The 21,588-nt window shown below is 40.5% G+C and overlaps 1 protein-coding gene across 1 annotated transcript in view; it reads right to left on the bottom strand.

The window, feature by feature from the left end:
* SLIT3 (slit guidance ligand 3) overlaps positions 1-21,588 on the bottom strand; it is a 625,600-nt gene that overhangs the window by 189,270 nt on the left and 414,742 nt on the right. The window contains exon 7 of the mRNA XM_038771676.1: positions 6,566-6,637. Coding sequence (XP_038627604.1) covers positions 6,566-6,637 — 72 coding nt within the window. The remainder of the gene's footprint in view (positions 1-6,565; positions 6,638-21,588) is intronic.

Below are 21,588 nucleotides of genomic sequence, written 5' to 3'. Positions count from 1 at the left end.
GGGAGTCAAGGGTTGTGGGTTCGAATCCCAGCTCTGCCCCTTTTCAGCGGTGTGACTTTGGGCAAGTCACTTAACTTCTCTGTGCCTCAGGTACCTCATCTGTAAAATGGGGATTAAGACTGCAAGCCCCACATGGGGCAACCTGATCACCTTGCGTCTTCCCCAGTGCTTAGAACAGTGCTTGGCACACAGTAAACACTTAACAAATACCATTATCATTATAATAATAATAATAATAATAATTATTATATCAGTGTGGAAAAACCAAGGAGTCGTGTCCACGGACTAATGTTTTGGAACCAGAATTTTAGCAATCAGCTTTCCCTAATGTCAAAATAAGAATCAACTGGTTTCAAGACTGTGAGCCCTTTGTTGGGTAGTGACCATCTCTTTACTCTCTTGTACTTCCAAGCGTTTAGTACAGTGCTTTGCACATAGTAAGCGCTCAATAAATACAACTGAATGAATGAATGAATGGTCAATCAATCAATGGGATTTATTGAGCGCTTACTATGTTCGGAGCACTGTACTAAGCACTTGGGAGAGTACAATTCAACGAAGTTGGCAGATATATTCCTGCCCACGAGAAGCTTACAGTACAGAGGGGGGAGACAGACATCAATATAAATAAATAAATTACAGATATCTGCATATGCGCTTTGGGGTTCAGGGTGGTATGAACATCAAGTGCTCAAAGAGTACAGATCCGAGAATCTTTGCCGAATGTGGAAAACTCTTACCTTGCCTGATTTGGGGATGATTTATGGTCTGAGTTTCTTGGTTAGATGTCCTAAAGTTAGACCAAGATTCAATTTTGCAATTTCCAAACTTAGCATACCCACTGCCAGCTGCTAGTGAACTATGGGGGAACCTTCCTTTCCAGATGGGGGCAACTCCTAACCTGGACACTCAGCAATTCTGATTGACTATCCATGATTTCACTTTTTATTTCATGTTCAACATACAGTTTATAAGAAACATTTATATTTATAAATTTGGATGGAAACAGTATGGTCTATGCGAACGAGCACAGGATTAGGCATCTGGAGATCTGTGTTCTAATCCTGATGTTGCCACTGTCTGCCGTATGACCTGGGGCAAGTCACTTGCACTTTCTGAGCTTCAGTTTCCTCATCTCTAAAATTCATTCAATCATATTTATTGAGCACTTACTGTGTGCAGAGCACTGTACTAAGCGCTTGGGAAGCACAAGTCGGCAACATATAGAGACGGTCCCTACCAAACAACAGGCTCACAGTCTAGAAGAGGGAATAAATATCTGTACATTCTCCTCCTAAATGCTGTGAACCCAATGAGGGGCAAGGGCTGCCTTTGTATCTACCCCAGTGTTTGGCGCAGTGCTAGGCACTAGTAAGCACTGAACAAATTCCATAACTTACAGTGGTATACTCATTATATAATCTTATTTAAAAAGCACATTGGATCTTATTGAATGAAATATTCCAGAGAGTATGGCTCATTTCTACTATGCTTCTGTTGTACTCTGTCAAGTGCTTACCACAGTGCTCTGCTCCCAGTAGCCTCTCAATAAATACCATTGATTGATTGATTGATTTATGGCTAGCCGTGGGGTTGAACACATGTGTGTATACCCCAAATGAGTCTCTTCAAAGGGAGCTCCGGGAATAGAATGAAGGCTATGTTCTGAGGTCAAAGGGTGAGTTTAAAGTGTCTTGAAGAGTAATCTGAAGTAAAATGCTACGATCAAAATCAGTGTGAGTTTTATGGGCAGCTTTGATCTGTAATGCAGTAGGATGCTTAGTACAGTTCTTTGCATACAGCATGCTCTCAAGAAATATGATTGAATGAATAAATGAATAAATGAATGCACAAGAAAGAGAACTAGGGACTTTTGGGCCTCCTCCAGGAGTACCCACACTCATTCAAAAATCACTCAGTCAGTTGTATTTATTGAGCTTTTACAGTGCGCAGAGCACTGTACTAAGTGCTTGGGAGAGTACAATATTATTATAAAAATACACATTCCCTACCCAGAAGTTACTGCATCCTAGTTGGGAAGTTCCCCACAGGCTTCTTCAGAACAATTTGTTCTTTACAAATACTTGTTCCCAAGTCTTCAGGTTATAGCAGATGTTAAAACAAAGAGATAAATAACACCAAAAGAGCATTCTGCAGAAGTGCCAACAAAGAATTCCATTATTCCAAAATCATTCAAAACTCTGTGAATGGGCCTCAATCGCTAGAACCCAGTTCTAACCCGGATTCCAATGAGCCAAATGGTTCAGTTTATTAGAAGGGCTTCAAACCCAACTAAAGAATATAGGCTAACTCAAGCTTGGAAAGATTCAGGATCAAATCAGCACATGCTGAGATAACAAAGGACCCACCAAAACTGCTTTTATTTAGCTGACTGGTATGGTTAACCAGGAAATATCTAACCACGGTGAGAGTGCAGATTTTTCATTTTCTGCCATTACAGAAAATAGCGCAAAAATGAAGATACCCTATCAGTTTGTCTTTTTTAATTCCAAGCCGCCCCAGATCGATAGCATAGTTTAAAGATTTGCTCATTTGGTCTTACACAGTTAAGTACCTAAAAATTCGTCATAATCAGTTATTCTGTGAGGTGTTAATTTTCAGGGCAGGCATGCAGATCTGTCATTACATCGCTGCCAACTTAGCTGCAAGGTTCTGAACTGCAACTTTCACTAAGGTAGCAATATCTGGACTCCTTTTATGGTGACACTTTCTTGTTTTCTTTCATTTCTGTCAAAACACACTTATGAGACACTGGTGAGGACTTGGTCAGGGAGGAAAACTGCACAAAAAGCCCAATTGCTACAGGGCTGTTCTAACTACCTAGTTATGAGAGGAATGTCGGAGATCAAGACACTGTTTATGAAGAGAAAAATTCATGTCATCATCGTTACTCAGAGCTGGAAAGGGCAGGGACAGATGGTGGAAGAAGAATGAGCTAGGAGAGTGAGAGGGAAAGGGAATCAATCAATCAATGGCATTTATTGAGAGCTTCCTGTGTGCAGACCACTGTACTAAGCACTTGGGAGAATACACCACCACAGAGGTGGTAGACATGTTCTCTGCCCACAGAAAGTTTACAGTCTAGAGGGGGAAACAGGCATTAATACAAATAAATACATTACAGATAAACACGTAAGTGCTATGGAGCTGAGCGTAGGGGGAATATCAAGTGTGTAAGGGGCACAGATCCAAGCGTATAGGCAACACAGAAGGGAGAGGGAGTTGGGATAAAAGAGTGTTTCATTGGAGAAGGCCTCTTGGAGGAGATGCGATTTTAATAAGGCTTTGAAAGTGGGAACGGTGGTGGTCAGGAGAATATGGACAGGGAGGAGACACTATCTTGGGATCCACTGACCTCTACAGTCATTTGACCAGAGAAACACTTAACAACTCCAGAGAAAATCATTTCCATATTTCCCCCACTGATTACAATTTTCCCCTATGAAATTGGTTCTCAGTAAAGCACCAATTCAAAACCTGCCATCAATAACAAATACCTCATTGGGATTTGGCCAGCATCTTTGTTGGATGGTGAGTGGATGGGTAAGGAGGTTTTCAAATTCTCGGGCAGGGATTCAAGCCAGGGTTCTGGGTCCCACCCAAACTCCATCTTTGATTTCATCTCGCTTTTCGGTCACCTGTTCTGAACTCTTGGCTCCACCCTCCATTCAAGGTACCTGGCCAAACCTGCCCCATATCTACCATAGGATGTAACCTGCTTTTAGCTTTTTAAAACTTTATAAGATTTCACCTCCTTTGGGGATCTTTTTTCAAATGCTTCAAGGTGATCAGAACCTTATGGTTTGTCACTCATCTTAAATGGACACACACCACTGATCTCATTTTGGCCCATTCACTCAAGCACCAGGGTCAAGTCAATTTCCAACCTATATAAAACTCTGTTCTTTAAGAATAAGCATTATTTAACACTCAAATATTATTGGTTTTGGAGGGATATTTTATTTCCTTCTCCTACTCTTTATCAGGTGCACAAACATGAGCGGACCCTTGGTGAGCTGAGATAATTTACTTTCAAAGATTTCTGAAAGTGCTTCAAGACTGCTGAAGAGGGTTTCAACAAGAGGTTGATTTCTGGATGAACTCAGTATAGATTTATTTTCTCCCTAAAAGTAGATACCTCAAGCAATAACCTCCATGGGTTTACAAATTTCTTAGCATTAAGATTGATTAGCCTGGATCTGCATGCCTGCCCTGAAAATTAACACCTCACAGAATAACTGATTATGACGAATTTTTAGGTACTTAACTGTGTAAGACCGAACGAGCAAATCTTTAAACAATGCTATCAATCTGGGGCGGTTTGGAATTAAAAAAGATAAACTAATAGGGTATCTTCATTTTTGCGCTATATTGGTAAACATTCTCCTAATGGTTCATACATTTTGAAACTTCAAGACTGGATGCAGCCTCATCCCTAAACAGCATATTTTGTCAGTTTTCCTAGTTGATGAAAAGGGTCAACACATGTTACTCATGGGGTGATGGAAAGTTCTCAGGTAAGGAAAAAAACCTAAAAGTCTCCTGAAAAATGATCCCTGTTCTACAACACCTGGCAACTTAATTTTTGTCAGGAGGAGATAGTACTTGTCAAATATTCTCTCTCTCTCTCTCTCTCTCTCTCTCTCTCTCTCTCCTCTTGTCTCCCTCACTCTGTCTCCAAAATGGGTCCGGAAAAGTCCCGTGATTTGTAATGACCATTTTTACAAATATTATTAATTGGGAAAAACAAAAACAAAAACAAAATCCACCTTTAAATGGTACCCTATATACTAAAAAATATTTCATATGGGCTTAACACAAGACACGTGGTAACAACCAATAGAGGTAACAACCAGTAGAGAAGCAGCATGGCTCAGTGGAAAGAGCACGGGCTTGGGAGTCAGAGGTCATGTGTTCTAATCCCAGCTCCGCTACTTATTGGCTTTGTGGCTTTGGGCAAGTCACTTAACTTCTCTGTGCCTCAGTTACCTCATCTGTAAAATGGGGATTAAGATTGTGAGCCCCACTTGTGACAACCTGATCACCTTGTATCCCCCCAGTGCTTAGAACAGTGCTTTGCACATAGCGCTTAACAAATACCATCATTATTATTACTATTATTATCCCTCTAACAGACCCATTTTTGCTCCCATTCTGCCATCAGGATTCTGGTTAAGGTAAGCAAGTCAATTTTGGAAATGATTGTTTCCTACAAACACCAGGCATGGTCAGATCACCGAGGGAGGGATGTATCATCTAGGGAAGTATGTCCTGTTCTGCTTCCATTTGGGAATGCTCTTAGGCGCAAAGTGCCATGCCCTTGGAAGTCACCAAGAATAAGATTTCCAGAGGTTTAAAATGGTACTTACAGCAGTAGTTGTTATTTTTAGTGATGGACCTCAGCATAGTCTCTCTCGCAGATATGGTGGGCTACCTTTCTCTTCGTTACCTCAGTAGGTCAGGTGTCTTACTATTTCATTCACATGTTTATTTGGGAGTCGAAGTTACATCTCTTCAGATCCCATGGCTTCTGGAGGCTTAATTCTTAGTATAAAAAAATAATCCTCATGACACCCCTTTCTGCTGAAATGCAGTGGCAACAGTAATGCCAAGAGCATTTCTCTGCTTCCAAATTGCAAGAAGCCTGGAGCAGAGCTTTTAATGATTAGGACCAAAACACTGTCCTTATTACTCGATATGGCACTAAATCAACGGTGTAGTGAATAGCGTGGGAGAGTGGAGTGGAACCAACAACTCTGAGACACAAATAAACCCTGCAAGACTTTCTGCCTGACATCAATCTTCCTTTCTTTTACCCCTTTAAAACTGTACACCCAGCAACAGGCCCGTGAAACAGAGAATGGGATGCTTTGCTTTCCTCTGGGCAGGGGGCATTCAGGAGAGGAGGGAAGGTCAGTGACACTACTGATTCTAGGTCACTTTTAGGATTGGATCTCAAGTATGGATTAAAAAAATATAGCCAGAAGATCTCAACGACATTTTGACTATCTTTGTCCCAGACAAGGACCTCTTTGGTGCACCTGGCTTACAATGTCTGCACTTTCTTAGACATCTCTCTATTTTGGTTTGTTCCAATTGGTTTCAGCTTCATCGACTTCCCACTATCCTTCCCTCCCTCCCACCCCCACCCCCGAGACCTGTTACCCATCTTCTACATCACACTCACATACGCATACACACACACGCGCTCAAAACTGCCCTTGCCGCCCACAGAGTGCGGTTCATGAGCCGCTCATGCCCATCTGTTCCACCCGGCAACAAATATGGCATTTTCCAAGCTCCCTGGGAGCAAAGACTCTATTGTGACTTCACTGGCAGAAGCCCTGTTTTGAGGGAGGTGAGAAATTTCACTTTCTGCCTGCCACACTTGGGTCATGGAAATGGGGGGGGTGGGGGGGTTCCCCGCTTTCCAGTTTTAATAGCACTGCAGCAGGAGTCAGAGAAATGCATGCACATGCACACACACACACACACACACACACACACACACATGCACATGAGGAAGCAATCAAAGTCAACTCACAGAATTTCCAAGTCACGCAGGGCTCTGAAGGCTCCATCTTCAATGCAGCTGATCTGGTTGTTGTCCAGTTGCCTGCAGAAAAGGAAGGGGAGAGTGTGAAGGCTGAGGCGGGAGAGCCAGGCTGCCTCTCAGCCCTGGGGCCAGGCAGTCCCTGCCACCGAGGTGTCCCTCCACCCCCTTGCAGTCTTTGCTCGTCACCCGAGAGGAGCCTTGCTCAGTGCCTGCCACGCTGCTCTGTCTCTCCACACTGACTGTCTGAAAGAACTGCACAGTAGAGCACACTGAAGCCTGTCAGGACTCAGTAAATATTAATTGCGCATTTTTTTTTTAAGGCAGAAGGGAGTAATTTCATTACATTAGGGCATCCAATCCATTACGAGCTCTTACCGTCATGTCACTGAAACAATTTCATTAAGCTAAAGGCCTGTAAATCATTGGAGGTCACTGCACTGCCCTCCGCGACCTCCCAGAATGCCTCTTTTTTCTCTCTCTCTCTTTCTCTCTCCTTTTACTGGAAGTTGCAGTCCTCTGTCCTGACACAGTGCTAAATCTCAGAGCTTTATCTGCCCAAGAGCTGCAAGGGTGCATGGGGAATATACCAATTCCAAATTAGACTCAACTAATCTAATTTTATAGTCTTTTTATTATTCTAAGCACCGAATGTCTGTGGTGGTTCGATGCCTTTTTGCATTGTAACTGGTCCCATCTGGTAGGTCATTCTATTGAAGCATTTCCGACTAAATTCAGATTCTCCCAAATTGCACCAACCATCATCAGTATTATAGAAATCCATTGATAGAAGCACTCAAGAAAAAAAAAAGAGTATGGTTAGAGCCTTAAGAAGTACTACTTCATTTTAAACTAGGAATTTAATGTGCCCCATTTCAGACTTCTACTTTTTTCCCCTTATCCTCTCTGAGTTTTTGAAATCCTCTTCCCATTATATGTTTCACAAAAGAATTTTTCTGCCCATATGGATTTTTGTGGGAAACCGAGACTCTGGTGCTCTTCCACCAGGATTTTCAAGTTAAAAATTAGACATTTTGAGGCACAAATAGGTAACGTACCCCCAAACTATCATACAGATTAGGCTAGAAGTGCATATGTACACAAAGTGCAGGCATGTTACACTTATATTTATGTAAGCTACACTCTTGCAGAAAGGACAATAAGAACAATTACTGAGTCTCAGGTTTTCTAGATCATTTTAAACTTACAAAGTACAATTTAAAAATCCTAATTTTGGGTGACCAAATGAAAGAGGCCATAGAGGAATTTTTTTTATGGAGAAGACTTCTTTTTTTCTATGATCTGTTAGTGGAGATACACGATCACTGGTATTGGGATTTGTGCCACGCACTAGAGTGAGGTAATTTGCTTCCCCCCAAGGGATATTGTGAGTATAAATTAGATACAACATATGTGAAATGCTTTGAAGTCCTCAGAAGGAAAATTTCCTGTCAATTAAAATATTATTTTCAGTTCACTCTAAATTGAATTTTTTGCTCTTTCCCATTCGTTGTGGATCCCATTATATATATGGGTTTATTTACTTATATGTTATATGTATAACAGTATATGTAGTTATTAACAGCTATATATTTATCCACATACATATAAAATTTGCTTTATTATTTATAAAATGTAAATGTCATCCATGTGTAGTGCACTGATGTTGCAGGAAATTCCATCAGCTCGATGTAAACTCAAAAATGTCTAATTGAATTCTTTGCATTTGTTCATTAAAAAAAGAAGTCAACATCTTAGATAGTGAAAAACACTCTCCTAGGTAGAAAGTTCTAACTAACTGCAGTACTGATTTCACCTTATCTAAATATTTGCCGTCACACTGGTTGCCATCTCCGGCAGCGACTTCTTGCAATGATAATTCATGTTATTTTGTTGAGCATCTTCTTTGCTTACCCACAACTTTTCTTTAGCCCTGGGGAAATCGGTTCCAAACTGAAGTTCCCCCCAAACTATCCATTCCTAATTCCTCCTTGATTTATCATCATTTTAAGAGTCTATGAATCAACAGTCCAACTAAAAAGGCCACTGAGTCTTATTCAGTTAAAATGTTGTGGAGTTTGCTTTCAGCTCTGAAAAACTATTCACGCTGCAATGCACTGAATTCAGCAAAACCTTTAAGTCACTTCTAGGTATAAATGCATTAAAACCACCAAGTGGAAATTCCAGGACAGAATCCCAACAGTGACCCTCTTATGGAAATTTTGCATTTGTGCGGTCACTTCTGACTGTTCGATGGCTCTTATTTATTACTTGTTAGCATCATACAGTGCCTTTCCTCTCAACGGCTTAATACTCACAATAGGGAGGTTCAAAATTTAACATTTAACATAATAACACCAAAAACACAGACTAGTATGGAGGAATCCCAAAGGGGGACACCTGAGATGGGGAAAACACAAGAGACAAAGAAGCATGATAGGAGAAGAACTGAATATGGCAAATTCAATAATGTTAATTGTGCTTAATTTGAACACCATTCACCTGAGCCAATATTCTGAGCCAATATTCTACTGAATGCCATGGACTCAAAAATAAAACAGGTTTAGTAAGGGGAGCCTTGATTCTTCCATCGAAAGGGTGCCGTGGATGGTTTCTCGGGGAGAAGGCAATGTTGGTGTGTCTTCTCCGTCTCTAAAAGTAACTGGAGAATAGTATTTAATATATTATTTCAATTATGTGATATTTACAAATTTCATTTGACAAAACAGAGTGCTGAACCTATTTAAGGACAAGTAAAGGGAATTGGATTTTAAATATTAATATTTTTGTGTATAGGTGCATGGTAAATAATTTATGTTTATATGAATTGAGCATGCTTATGTGGATCTGTGATTTTTCTTCACTTCATTTGGGTGTGGTGTCATTATTTTTGTCTATCAAATATGTTAAACTAAAATCCCATAACTCACAATACTATGTGTGCATTAATCAGAATGCCATTCTCAAGACATTCTATTGTACTACATATGCTACCATTTAACTTTTCAATGTTAGGGCATGTCTACTCATTTTCCGATACCCAGACATAGCTTGTAACACTGATTTGCAAAAGTGCATATGGAGGTGGGTGGATAAAGTGGAGATTCTTCTTTAAAATTAGCATATAAACTTTCTGAGGCCCTCAGGTTCACTGTTTAATATCTCCTTCCATTTCTGCTTTTCACCATCTAGCATTTCAGTCATCCAAAATGAATATTTGGATTTCAAAGACTAGCTATATTTATGAGTGAAAATTTAAAAGTTATTAAAAATAATTACAATTAACATATCCTCAGAGGATACATGTATAAAAAATCCAGTCACCACAAAAAAAGTCTAAAAAACTAGATGGACCTTTAAAAGGGTGAAATCCAAGATGATTAGAAGAACAATTTGTGCATCAGTTAAGCACTCGCTGTGTACTAAGTGCCAGGGTAGATACAAGGGTTATCAAATCAGATCCAGGTCCTGTTCCACTCAGGTCTCACAATTGTTCTTTATCCATTTTACAAATGTCCAGAGCGGTTAAGTGACTTGACCAAGGTCACACGGGAGGCCAGTGGCAGAGCTGGGACTAGAACCCCAGTCTCCAGACTCCCAGTTCTGGGCAGAACTAGGATAAAGTTCAATAAGTATTTTGGATGGAAGGAAATTAGGGAATTAGGAAACGTTCTTCTGGCAATGTGAGCCTGTTTCAGCTCAGTGTGCCATTTTGTTCTTGAAGAAACTGATTCTGTGTATATGCACCTGATTGCAGTATTGGAGCAGATGAGGGCCAAAACATCAGTATTGCTTAACACATGGTTTAGCAAGAGCATGACTTTCGTCCTGTGAGAGATCTCGGTATATATTGGAGGTGTTTTAGAAGTACAGGAGTCAAGCGGCTTTATAATTGCTGACTGTGGAGAAGTTCCTCCAGACATCTTGCTATTTTCCTTTTCTTCTTCTTTATTATTAGCAGGCATTATTCAAATACATACTCACTCCCAACCAAGCCCCTGCATTTGGAAATCTGAACTTTCCTTCTGTGGATCAAGATATGGGAAAGGATGTTACGAGGTCTCAAGGTCAAAGGTCCAATTCAAGCTCGTGAAAGGAGCACTGAAACATTCCATTCAAAAAAGAAAAACACATCCTACGGATAAATACAGTTTAGAAAACAACCTCCAATGATGGCCTTGGAAACTGTAGAAAGCAAGCTCAGGATTCGGAGGAAACTACTGTCTATAGTTTTCTCTTTTTGGGTGTTGCAAAAAGTTGGTGTCTCATTCTGAATGAACCAATATGAAAATTTTTTGAATTGAACAGGATCCATTTTGTAGAGGCAGTGATGTTTGGGCTAGCATACCCTCAAACAATGTGAAAAAGGATGGGTGCCAAGATATACTGTACTGAGCTATAGATATAGTCCAAAACCTGGAGCACTCTTCTAGACTTTGAGCCCGTTGTTGGGTAGGGACCGTCTCTGTATGTTGCCGACTTGTACTTCCCAAGCACTTAGTACAGTGCTCTGCACAAAGTAAGCATTCAATAAATACGATTGAATGAATGAATGAATGAATGAATTCCAAGGCTTACCTAGGGTGCATTTAGGAACATATTGAAATAAACTCTTACTATTTGTGGGAGTGATTGGCTAAGTCAGTTCCACAGCATTTCCACTTCTGGTGAAGATAAATGTCAGTCTTGCATCTTCTGTCTCTCATTCCTACTATGAAACACTGGATTTCAGCTCTGCCCTTTCGCTCGGAATTCATCTAACTGTGAGTGAGTTGAGGCATACAAGGATGGGAAATCCTGGAACATATGTGTGATTAAATTACCTGCTCTGATTTCTCTGCGATCTCCAGGGATCTGAGATTTCTGTGACAGGCAATTAACTACCAAACAATGTGAAGGACAACAGAGACCAACAAGAGGATTTCTAAGACAATGGTGAAATACAAACGCCGCAAGAACTGACCTGCTAGAATAAGAATCAGTAAAAAGCACAATACAGAGATACAGGAAAATGCTCAAGCTAGAATTTGCAACTAAACAGACAGATGGTATATTTATAAGCATTTCCATGTGGGGAAATAGAACACCACATTATTACTTTTTTCAAATTTCATTTTAGAATGCAAAGTTCATAGGAAAAATGTAGTGCAAATTTTTTTTTCCAATTTAATACTAGGGAAGTTTGGGTGTATTTTAAACGTGGGTTAAAATGAATTAAATTCAAGATTTGGTGGATAAATTTGGAATGGATATTCTGGGGACTTAGCCAGGACAAGGCTAGATCGTATCTTTAAATCACTGCAACATTTTGTACCTGGAAAAAAGACTGATTTCAAGGGCCACTGAAGTGTACTGCCTCTTCTGGATATTTCTAGGCAATGCAGATGCCAAGATGAGATGCACTTTTCCACCTGACACTGCCCACCTCACAACGGCTGGGCTCCATGAGCCACACAGGCACAAAAAATAATGTTCAAGGACCTTCAGGTTTACATGGAGCATCAGATTTAGAGTAAAGGCACTTAATCTGGATTTAGAAAGTCAAGGTTGATGTACTGTACTTAGTAACTCTCAGGAATTCCCAACGCAAAACAATTCAGTGGGCAGCTGCTCTCTGAAGCTTTCAAGAAACAAGACTGAAAGATAATATTTTTCAATGTTAATAAAGTCCTGTCCCTCTCAGCTAGGGTATCACTAAGATCCAATTGTCATGTGCACTTAGACTAAGGCAATGCTTCAATTTTTTCCACAACTGCTCTTGATGACAGGCTAAGACTTTTCTTCAACTAGAGTAACAAAAGACTTTACAAGTCTTTTTCAAATGGCAGGATGAGAAAATTCTACATTCAAATGAAATATATATAGTTTAAATAATTGAACACGGCTGGCTAATTTGCAAACTAAACTCAACAGAGCTGCCATCAGCCAATGAAATGACACTAATAAGAAGCTTATTCCATCAAAAAACCAACAATCTTGAGACAAATAATGAGAAAGAAATGTGTCATATGGCTTATATTTATGTGCTTATCTGGTTTGTTATGGGTGTAATCGTTAGCATATATCTTTCATGTATTTGTATATTTAGTTTTGAGATACAAATACACATACAATTATCTATGTACAGATATACAAATGTAGGAAACATTAACATTTACTTATATATACAATGTTTAGCATTATACAGTTTCAGATCTCTGGAAGCACATCAAATTTTTCAGTCTTCGTAGACGGACATTTCACATAAATGCAAGCACACATTATCACATATTCAGAGAGTAATCATTTTGGAGGATTTTGTAGAATTTAAACAGTAGAATCAACTTGAAAAAGAACATCATTCTAAGTTAATTATGACATTTTTGATATGCTATGCCAAGGACATGGATAAAAATTTAAGCAAAAACCTATTTTAACAAGCATGACTATGAATACTTTTCTACTAGACTAATTTAATAATAACTTTTATTTAGTATATTTATGCTGCTGCTCAACATTTGCAACTTCTTAGCAGGAAGGGTTACATTGTCTCTAATAAGTATTGATGGAAAATTCCTTGAAAACACAGAGATGACAGGTTAATAACAAAGAGGTAGGATTGAGCCTCGGGAAAACGAAGGGCTATTTTACAACAGTGTTTCACATTTCTGTACTTACATTTCTATTCAAGGAATATCTAATTTATTTGGTGATTGAAATTGGAAAATTGTTCCCATAATGTGATGTTGTATTCAGCATTCTAGATCTTCAGTGGGAATAAAATAACCTAAAATTTAAAAATTGTTGGAGATTCATTTTAGGTAATTGGAAGATTCAAGAGAAAATGGAAAAATTCAAATAAAAGTGCATAGTCAAAGGCCAAAGTTCCAGGGCTATTGTTTGGCAAAATAGTGAGGCACTTTTTTTTTTTTTTCGCATTTTCTCTAGACTTAGCAAGTGAAACTGGAGATCAACCCGGATTCCACAAAGATAGCACTCGGCTTCTGGAACTAGCTGCAAGACTGCCTCTTTTTTGTGTGTGACAAATGGAACCACAACAGGCCACAACACACAACCTGCACTCATCTCTAGAGCGGGAGAAGATGTCAGAATGGGACTAGGTTAATTCCCAGGACATAACCCCCTCACAAAAGAACCATGACCTTCTTTCCCAGATTTCTAAAAGCTGCTGATTTACACACAATTTTCTTTCAGTATCAGGAGGCAAAATCTGCAGGTACTCAATACTTGCTTTTAAAGCATCCTTTTTGAATTGGGAACATGTTGAATTTTTGCTAAATGTTGTTTTCAAGGCATCAAACCAGGCTAATGCAAATCTTTAGAAACCACTGAACATTCAGCATGCATTTTCATTCTTTCTGTTTGGAGATTTTTCATTTTAGAATATCTTTATTTTACTCTCCGAGCTTTCTGATGTAATGAATAGTCACCATCCGAACAAATAAATGACTGTCTCCATAGCAATTGGGGCAGGTTTTGTGGTTTCCCTAGTTACACTCTTGAGTGATAACCATCTGTTGTTCCTCATTGACATAGTCACATGAGGGGAGAGAGTGAAAAACCAGGAAGATGAAATGTTCTTTTGTTAACGGACATGAAAAGTTATCTTTTGCCTCACTTTCTAACATTGGGGAGCAAAATACTCAGACTTCATTTGTACGGTTCGTTCAGAATTTCATCCTTCCTCCTCGATAGAGCTAACCCTCACCAGTCTGAGAGAATAAGCAAAACAATAAGAAGTTAGAACAACAGGGCCTTTGCCTCTCGGAGAGCAAGACACAAATACCTGCAGGCATCTTTGTGTGGCTTATTCACACGGGGTAAACACACGACTTGGACTGTATCATTATTGAGGTGTGGGCAATACTTCAAACACGTATACAATCAACAGAAGTCTGAATAAGCTAATTATGCAACATAATATTCCAACACATTCCTAATTAGAGCTCTAGAAACCAAAATAACACTTACTCAAGTGAACCGCACACAGAGCCGAATCAAATCAAGAAACGATGCCCTACCAGATACAAAGAATTTACAACCCTTTTGCAACATTCATGGTAGTTAGGCACCGGAAAGACTTCCAAGATGCTTTCCCCACCAAGGTGATGGAAAAGCCAGATGCCATATTTTAACACTGCTCCTCCACTTAGCAAAATTAGAGCAAAGTGGAAAAAAGTTCCAGGCTATGTGACTCCAAAGATTTGATCCCAGAAATTCAAGGATAGAGGGATGTAGGCCTCCTTCTTAATGACCCTATACCACTTCTTTGTGGACCTGGCTAAGGTTGTGCTTATTGGACTTTTTTCTGCACTGGCCAGGTGGGCAGCTTGGCCCCTTATAGCTCTCCAGTCAGTATGCTATTTAATGCCAATATTGCCAAAGAGAAACACACAAAACAAGGGCAAGTAAACCCCCTCTGAACCAATCCATAAAAGAAGTCAACACAATTCCAGGGATAATTTTAAAAGAAAAAAATATCTTAAATCCCCTGTCCCCAAATTTCCAACAGTTGAAAGAAATCAAATGATTTATTTTAAATCAGAAATCTGGGTTTTCCATCAAAAACACACAGCAGAGGTTTCCAGAAAGAGACTGCAGGGAGAAACCAGTCAGGGCTTCAAGTATACCCTCTCAGCAAAACTTGTTGAATTATTAAAACAAATCTTGGCTTAAAAAGCACTTCAGGAAGTGAGCAGCAAAACGGCAACAGGAATCAAGACATTCTGCTAAGTGGTACCACTTCTACTGATTTTTTTTTTAACCCAAAGACCATCAGTGTCCTCTCTGCTGTTTTGAGATGGGTTTTTATCAAAAGATCATCAGTTTAAAGAACAAAAGACAGAGAGCTGATAACCAGACCACGGCAAGAAGTGGAAGTGGATCGGCAGAGGTTTTAAAGTAATAATAAATCAACCGCTGGTAGGATTCCTACACATATAGATGGAACTTTCCATGTCGTAAACCAGCACTGATTTTTGAGATGACATTCCTTGTTGTTAAGCAATGGTCTATCTATAATTTATTCATATACCTGTAATCTATTTATATTAATGTCTGTTTCCTCCTCTAGACTGTAAACTCATTGTAGGCAAGGAATGTGTCTGTTTACTGTAATATTGTCCTTGCCCAAGCACTCAGTACAGTGCTCTGCACACAGAAAGCACTCATTAAATACGATTGAGCGGGGATTAGAACCCATGACTTTCTGACTCATGATCCATGACTTTCCCCCTTCTAGACTGTGAGCCCGCTGTTGGGTAGGGACTGTCCCTATATGTTGGCAACTTGTACTTCCCAAGCGCTTAGTACCGTGCTCTGCACACAGTAAGCGCTCAATAAATACGATTGAATGAATGAATGAATGGATTGAATGAATGAATGAATGAATGGCATGGTGAGATTGCCAGAAAAACTGAGACAGTAACTAGATACATAGACACAGTCACCTGTGGTAAAAAGTTCCAAAATTCACAGTCATTTCTTTCAGGCAGCAGACAACCATAGCTACCTGTCCTTTAGGCTGATGTTTACTAAACAGCAGCATTTGTCTTTACCTTCAGAATTTTTATATTATTCTTATTTCTGGTTCCTAATCTTCCTCAGTTTTATGTCAGTCTAAAGAGGAAAGGAAAGGGGTCAGCATAAAGACTTTAAGAAAATCTGAATACAGTAACGTTAAGGGTCAGGGTCCATTAACTTACCACAGTCTTGGCTATGTTTCTGGCAATGCAAACTAATTAAAAATGTGACTAGTAAGTCTGATGTTATCGGGACATCAATGCATCTATAATAAACTAGATTGAAATAATACATAAGAGCAACAAATTAGCCCTGAGAGTTGATAGCTGTAATGAATCAATGATATTTATTGAGCATTTAGAGTGTGCAAAGCACTGTAGTAAGCACCTGGGAAAGTACAATACAACAGAGTTGGTATCTGGCTTTTACAGGGGAGAAATGGTTGTTTGGATAGTACAGACTTCCGGGTTTTCCTTCTGCCTCCCCATCACTTCTGAGGATTGATATGGGCACAAAAACTATCAAACTTAGATCTATTATATTAGACCTATTAGATAACAAATGCATGCACACACAGTACACATACACACTTTCAAAGGTCCACGGAGGCACAGTTCTAAGCTAAATGAACAGCGTCATGACCTCTGGTGTTACGAAGAGACATATTATTTTTACAGATGAAATGTCAGTTGTTGTTTTCATGGGAGATGATTAGCCCAGATGATAAGGGCTCTTCCAGTTATCCCTTGACTTTACCGTGCAACCGTCTCAACTATCTCAAATCAGTAAGGACTAACTTTGCAGCTGAAGGAGAAATACAAATATGTGAGAGAAATGCAATTCATAGCTTAAGAAATGGTGCCTTTATAAAACTTGTGTAGTTTAGTGGAAAGAGCACAGGCATGGGAATCAGAGGACCTGGATTTTAACCCTGGCTCTTCCACTTACCGACTGTATGACCAGAGACCAGTCACAACTTTCCTGTGTGTCACTTTCCTCATCTGTAAAATGAGGATTCAATATCTGCTCTCCCGCTTAGATTGTGAGTCCCGTGAGGTACAGAGACTGTGCCTGACCTAATTATCTTGCATCTACTTCAGCGTTTGCTACAGTGCTTAGTACATAGTAAATGTTCAGCAAATGCCACAATTATCATTGGACAAAGTGACCCTCTGATGAATACAGGTGTGGGGAGGAGAGCCCAAGTGGAGTAGATGCTACCAAGGTGCATTTTCCAAAATAAAACAAATGCTCCTCTCCAGCTGTTCCATTCAGCCTTGTTAACAAAAACCAGGAATTGCACTCCCCAAACTGGAGGGGTAACTTCGACAGTAAATTACACCTGATTCTCTCTGCCCACTGGTCCCTCATGGGATGGACAGGGAGAGAGTAGCAACCATAACAAACAGCTATGTCAGTAAAAGTTATTAGGCGATGGCTGGAAAGGATGGAAAAAGAGAGAGGCTCCCAGGCCTGCTCAGGCATTTCCACAACCCACTTCAGTGTTTTATAACTCAGATCGGGCAGGCACAGGAATCTCTCCAGTTCATCATCATCTTTAAATTTCCCTGCTGTCTCCCTATTTGCTGAGTCTCACATTTTCTTTCAGCCTTTAGCAAAGACTAGACATTTCTGCTTTATCTTGACGTAAAGCCGCAAGTGGTTTACCAAGGTGGAAAGAAGATACCCGAGCAAGGCTGGAGCTGCAGTTCCCAATTTAGTTCCTTCAGGAGGCTCCTCAGCAGAGGGGGTCAGCTCCCGTCTGAGCAGCTGCCCCTTAAATCCATCAGTATAGGCAAGTGTAGGTACCAGGCAGAGACGCTGTGCTCCCAATGAGGCCATGTGACTAGGCAAGGCCAAGCGACGGTGGCAGAGTATTCTCATCTCCTTCGATCTCCTGGGGCCCTGACTTAATTCTCCTCCCTCTCCCCATCCTTGTCCCTGTCCAATTTCAGCCCATTCAAACTGAAATCCCAAGTCAAAAGCAGAAGCTGTCTGGAAACCAGCTGATGTACCTCTAGGTAAATTAATTACCACATAATCTAAAGGCAAGGCCAGAGGGCAAAGGGAGAGCAAACATGAGGCCCAATCTCTTGGGGAAGGGTCATAGAACAGTGGAGCTTCTGACTTAGGCACTGATTAGAATTGGAGGAAGTGGGCTCCAACTTGCACTGAAAACCTTCCTCATCAGAAAGAACTGTTTTCCTCTCTGAGCTGTGACAGCAGTTGACCAAAACATACCGAGCACGCACATCTGCATATATCCATTCATGCCCAGGAAGGCATTTCCTGGTCCTTTGAGCATGCATATGGTAGACAGGCACCACTCAAAGAACGGAAGGTAAATAATGATATTTTTCCCTATGCATCTGGATGACTGGCTTTGATACCGGTAATGGGAAGGGGAAAGTGAAAAGGAAAGAGGTGAAGCAGCATGCCTAATTGAAAGAGCATGGGCCTGGGAGTCAAAGGACCTGGGTTCTAATCCTGGATCTGCCACTTGTCTTCTGCGTGACCTAGGGCAAATCACTTGACTTCTCTGTGCTTCAGTTCTTTCATCTGTAAAATGGGGATGCAGACTGTGAGTCCCATGTGGAACATGGACTGTGTCTAATCTGATTATCTGGTATCTACCCCCATGCTTGGAACAACGCTCGACATGTAGTAAGTACTTCGGAAACACACAAAAAATTAAATTATAAACAGACAGGATTTTCTCCCTTTTTTCCCGAGATTGTGTTTGATTTTGGGGAAAGCTCTTTGAAAGCCTGGGACATGCCTTCTCCTTTTGTATTTTTCTCCAGTGTTGAGAACAGAGTCCTGTGTTCAATAAATTCTGTAGATTTGACAATAGTATTTTCTACCTTTATTATGAGCATTTGCTCCCAAGATGATCTCATATTACACTGAGAAAAGTGCGTAATGGAACTTGGTCTGAGGAAAAGCTTCTCATCCTTTCTGTTTTGACCGGTTACTACTTTGGACTCTTGTGTGAATTGGGAATCTGAATGGTAGACTTAACAACAAAAATAACCAGAAAGGACTAAACCAATTACACATTTTTTGAACTAAAGTTCTCTAGGAAAAAAATTAAACAAAATCAGAACCTAGTATTTTAGTGCTTTTTTTATATAGGGTCTTGCCCACTGGGATATCGGGAAGATCCTGGTGGTCTTGGTATCCATGTGAGTCACTCTGGGCTGGCCTTGGACATGTCTGGCTCCAAATGGTTCCTTATTTGTCTAGAACTTGGAGCAAGCAAGGAGTCACTTGGAATTGTGGCTGTTTAGAAATTATTATCAGAAAATCCCACCATGAATTTTTTGAGACACGATGGAAAGAGGAGAGCTTCCACAGCATCTCCTCCCCCTCCTTTTCCTTTCTCTCTCCCCTGCCAACCACCTGGCTTTTTACTGCTCCAACGAGAATTGCCCAGTTCAGATTTCTGAGCCTCTTGGCCCTGAAACTCTGAGGTTCATTATCTCAGTGAAGAAAAATTCATCTTTAGCAAATCCCGACTGGCGAAGAAAGGGGCTGAGGCAGGGATGACCAAGAAGAGCAGCAGCAATCAGCGGTCCATTCTCAGGAGCATCAACTTACAGTGTGGACCTGGTCAGATAACTGGCCTTCCTCAATGCCTGAGATCTCCGCTTGTGTGGACACAAGCAGTGGGGTTCTTCCACTGATATTTTCTTTATGATGGTCAAATATAGGGAATATGTGTGGTGCTTAATCTTGGTCTTTTTTTTTTATCCAAACTCTTGCCAGCCAGGAGGCATTGAGGAAGAAAAAGGAACGTGGGGATACTTTAGGTTTGGGCATCTCTGGAGCCCTCCCTAGTCCTGTGAATGGTCCCAGGTCCTACGGCTGAAGAAATCAAGGGGCACTTTGGGAAAAGAAATAGAACACTGGACACCAGAAACCACAGAAGACCACTGGGTGAGAGGAAATTAGTGGCTTTTTTCCACTCATCTACACGGAAAGCATGTGGGGGGCAGGCGAGGCCCCATTTTTCCTAGGGTCAGGGTTAAAATAAGATAACAGATCTGAATTGGTCAAGATGCTACTCTTTGACCCCTCCAGGAACAACCCAGCAATAGTATAATTTCTCTTCAAACGGTTTGCATTAACTGTAATGAAGCAAATGACAAAATCGATAAAGCAAGAACTGCATGGCTGTCATAAAAAATGATGTAAATTCAGAGTTCACGATGGTTATGAAGCTATTTAGAACTGTAATTAAAACCAGCACCATTTTTTTCACGATAAAAGCCCCTTTGACAACCACAAATGCAGGCTACAAGAAATTTCCAACAAATACATTCCAAATTAATGTATGGCACATAGATGGCATAAATTAGCTGAAGGTAATGCATAAGCTTTGGCTTCAGAATGTAGGGAGCCCAGTAAAGAGATTTCGATTTTGTGTTAGGTTTTCAAGCAACAAGGTTTTCAATTTTAATCAAGTTAAATCCTGACAGAGTACTCAGAGTCCCCAAATAAATGGCACACTTGTAACGATGACCCCTCAATGAGGCTTTTCCTGAAATGCTGTCTCTATATTTATGCAGCGCTGCCTGAATCTGTCCTTTTACACATAACACATAGTTCCTGGAAGAATGCAGAATCAAATGAATGGCATGGAATTTCAGCCTAGGAAGAATGTTCAGACTTAACATGACTCTGAGTTGGTTTGTTGGTTTGGTTCGTTTAGCTGAGTTCTCTCAACTGGCTCCAAACTGAGAAGTCAGTTCCAGCTCTCTACCTCATGGACTTAATTAATAAATCAATCCATCCATCAGTGGCATTTATTGAGCACTTATGATGCGCAGAGAACTGAACTAAGCATTTGGGAGAGTACAATACAGCAGAATTGGTAGACACATTTCTATAATATATTGCCTATGGTGGTACTTGTTAAGCAGTTACTATATTCCAAGCACTCTTCTAAGCACTGGGGTAGACACAAGATAACTCAGGATGGATACACAGTCCCTGTCCCACATGGGGCTCATGGTCTAATTTGGAGGGAGGAGGATTCAGCCCCTATTTAAAGATGAGGTACAGGTAACTTAAGTGACTTGCCCAAGGTCACACAGCAGTGAAGTGGCAGAGCTGGGATTAGAACCAAGGTATTCTGGTTCCCAGGCCCATGCTCTTTCCACAAGGCCACATTGCTTCCTGTCCACAAGGAGCTTGCAATTTAGAGGACTGCCTTGCAAACATGCCAACTATATGGATTAGTCATCCTAAATGGACAGCTCCTCATTTTGAAGATTTGTTCATTCTCCTGACTCAGACTCACCTCTCTGCTTTTTGTGGACTTCTTCACAGATATGTGGCGAGTCAGGAAACTGCAGAGTGGGCCAGGGAAAACCATAAAGACATGGGAGCCAGGAGACCTGGGGTCTGCCAACAGCTCTGTTTCTTTCATACCTAAAATAAAGAGGCAACTTGGCCTAGTGGAAAAAGGATGTGTGTCAGGAGACCTG

Source organism: Tachyglossus aculeatus, chromosome X1, assembly GCF_015852505.1.
Source record: "Tachyglossus aculeatus isolate mTacAcu1 chromosome X1, mTacAcu1.pri, whole genome shotgun sequence".
Lineage (NCBI taxonomy): Eukaryota > Metazoa > Chordata > Mammalia > Monotremata > Tachyglossidae > Tachyglossus > Tachyglossus aculeatus.
The sequence above is the reverse complement of the archived record's forward strand: the minus strand, read 5'-3'. Positions and strand labels throughout refer to the sequence as shown.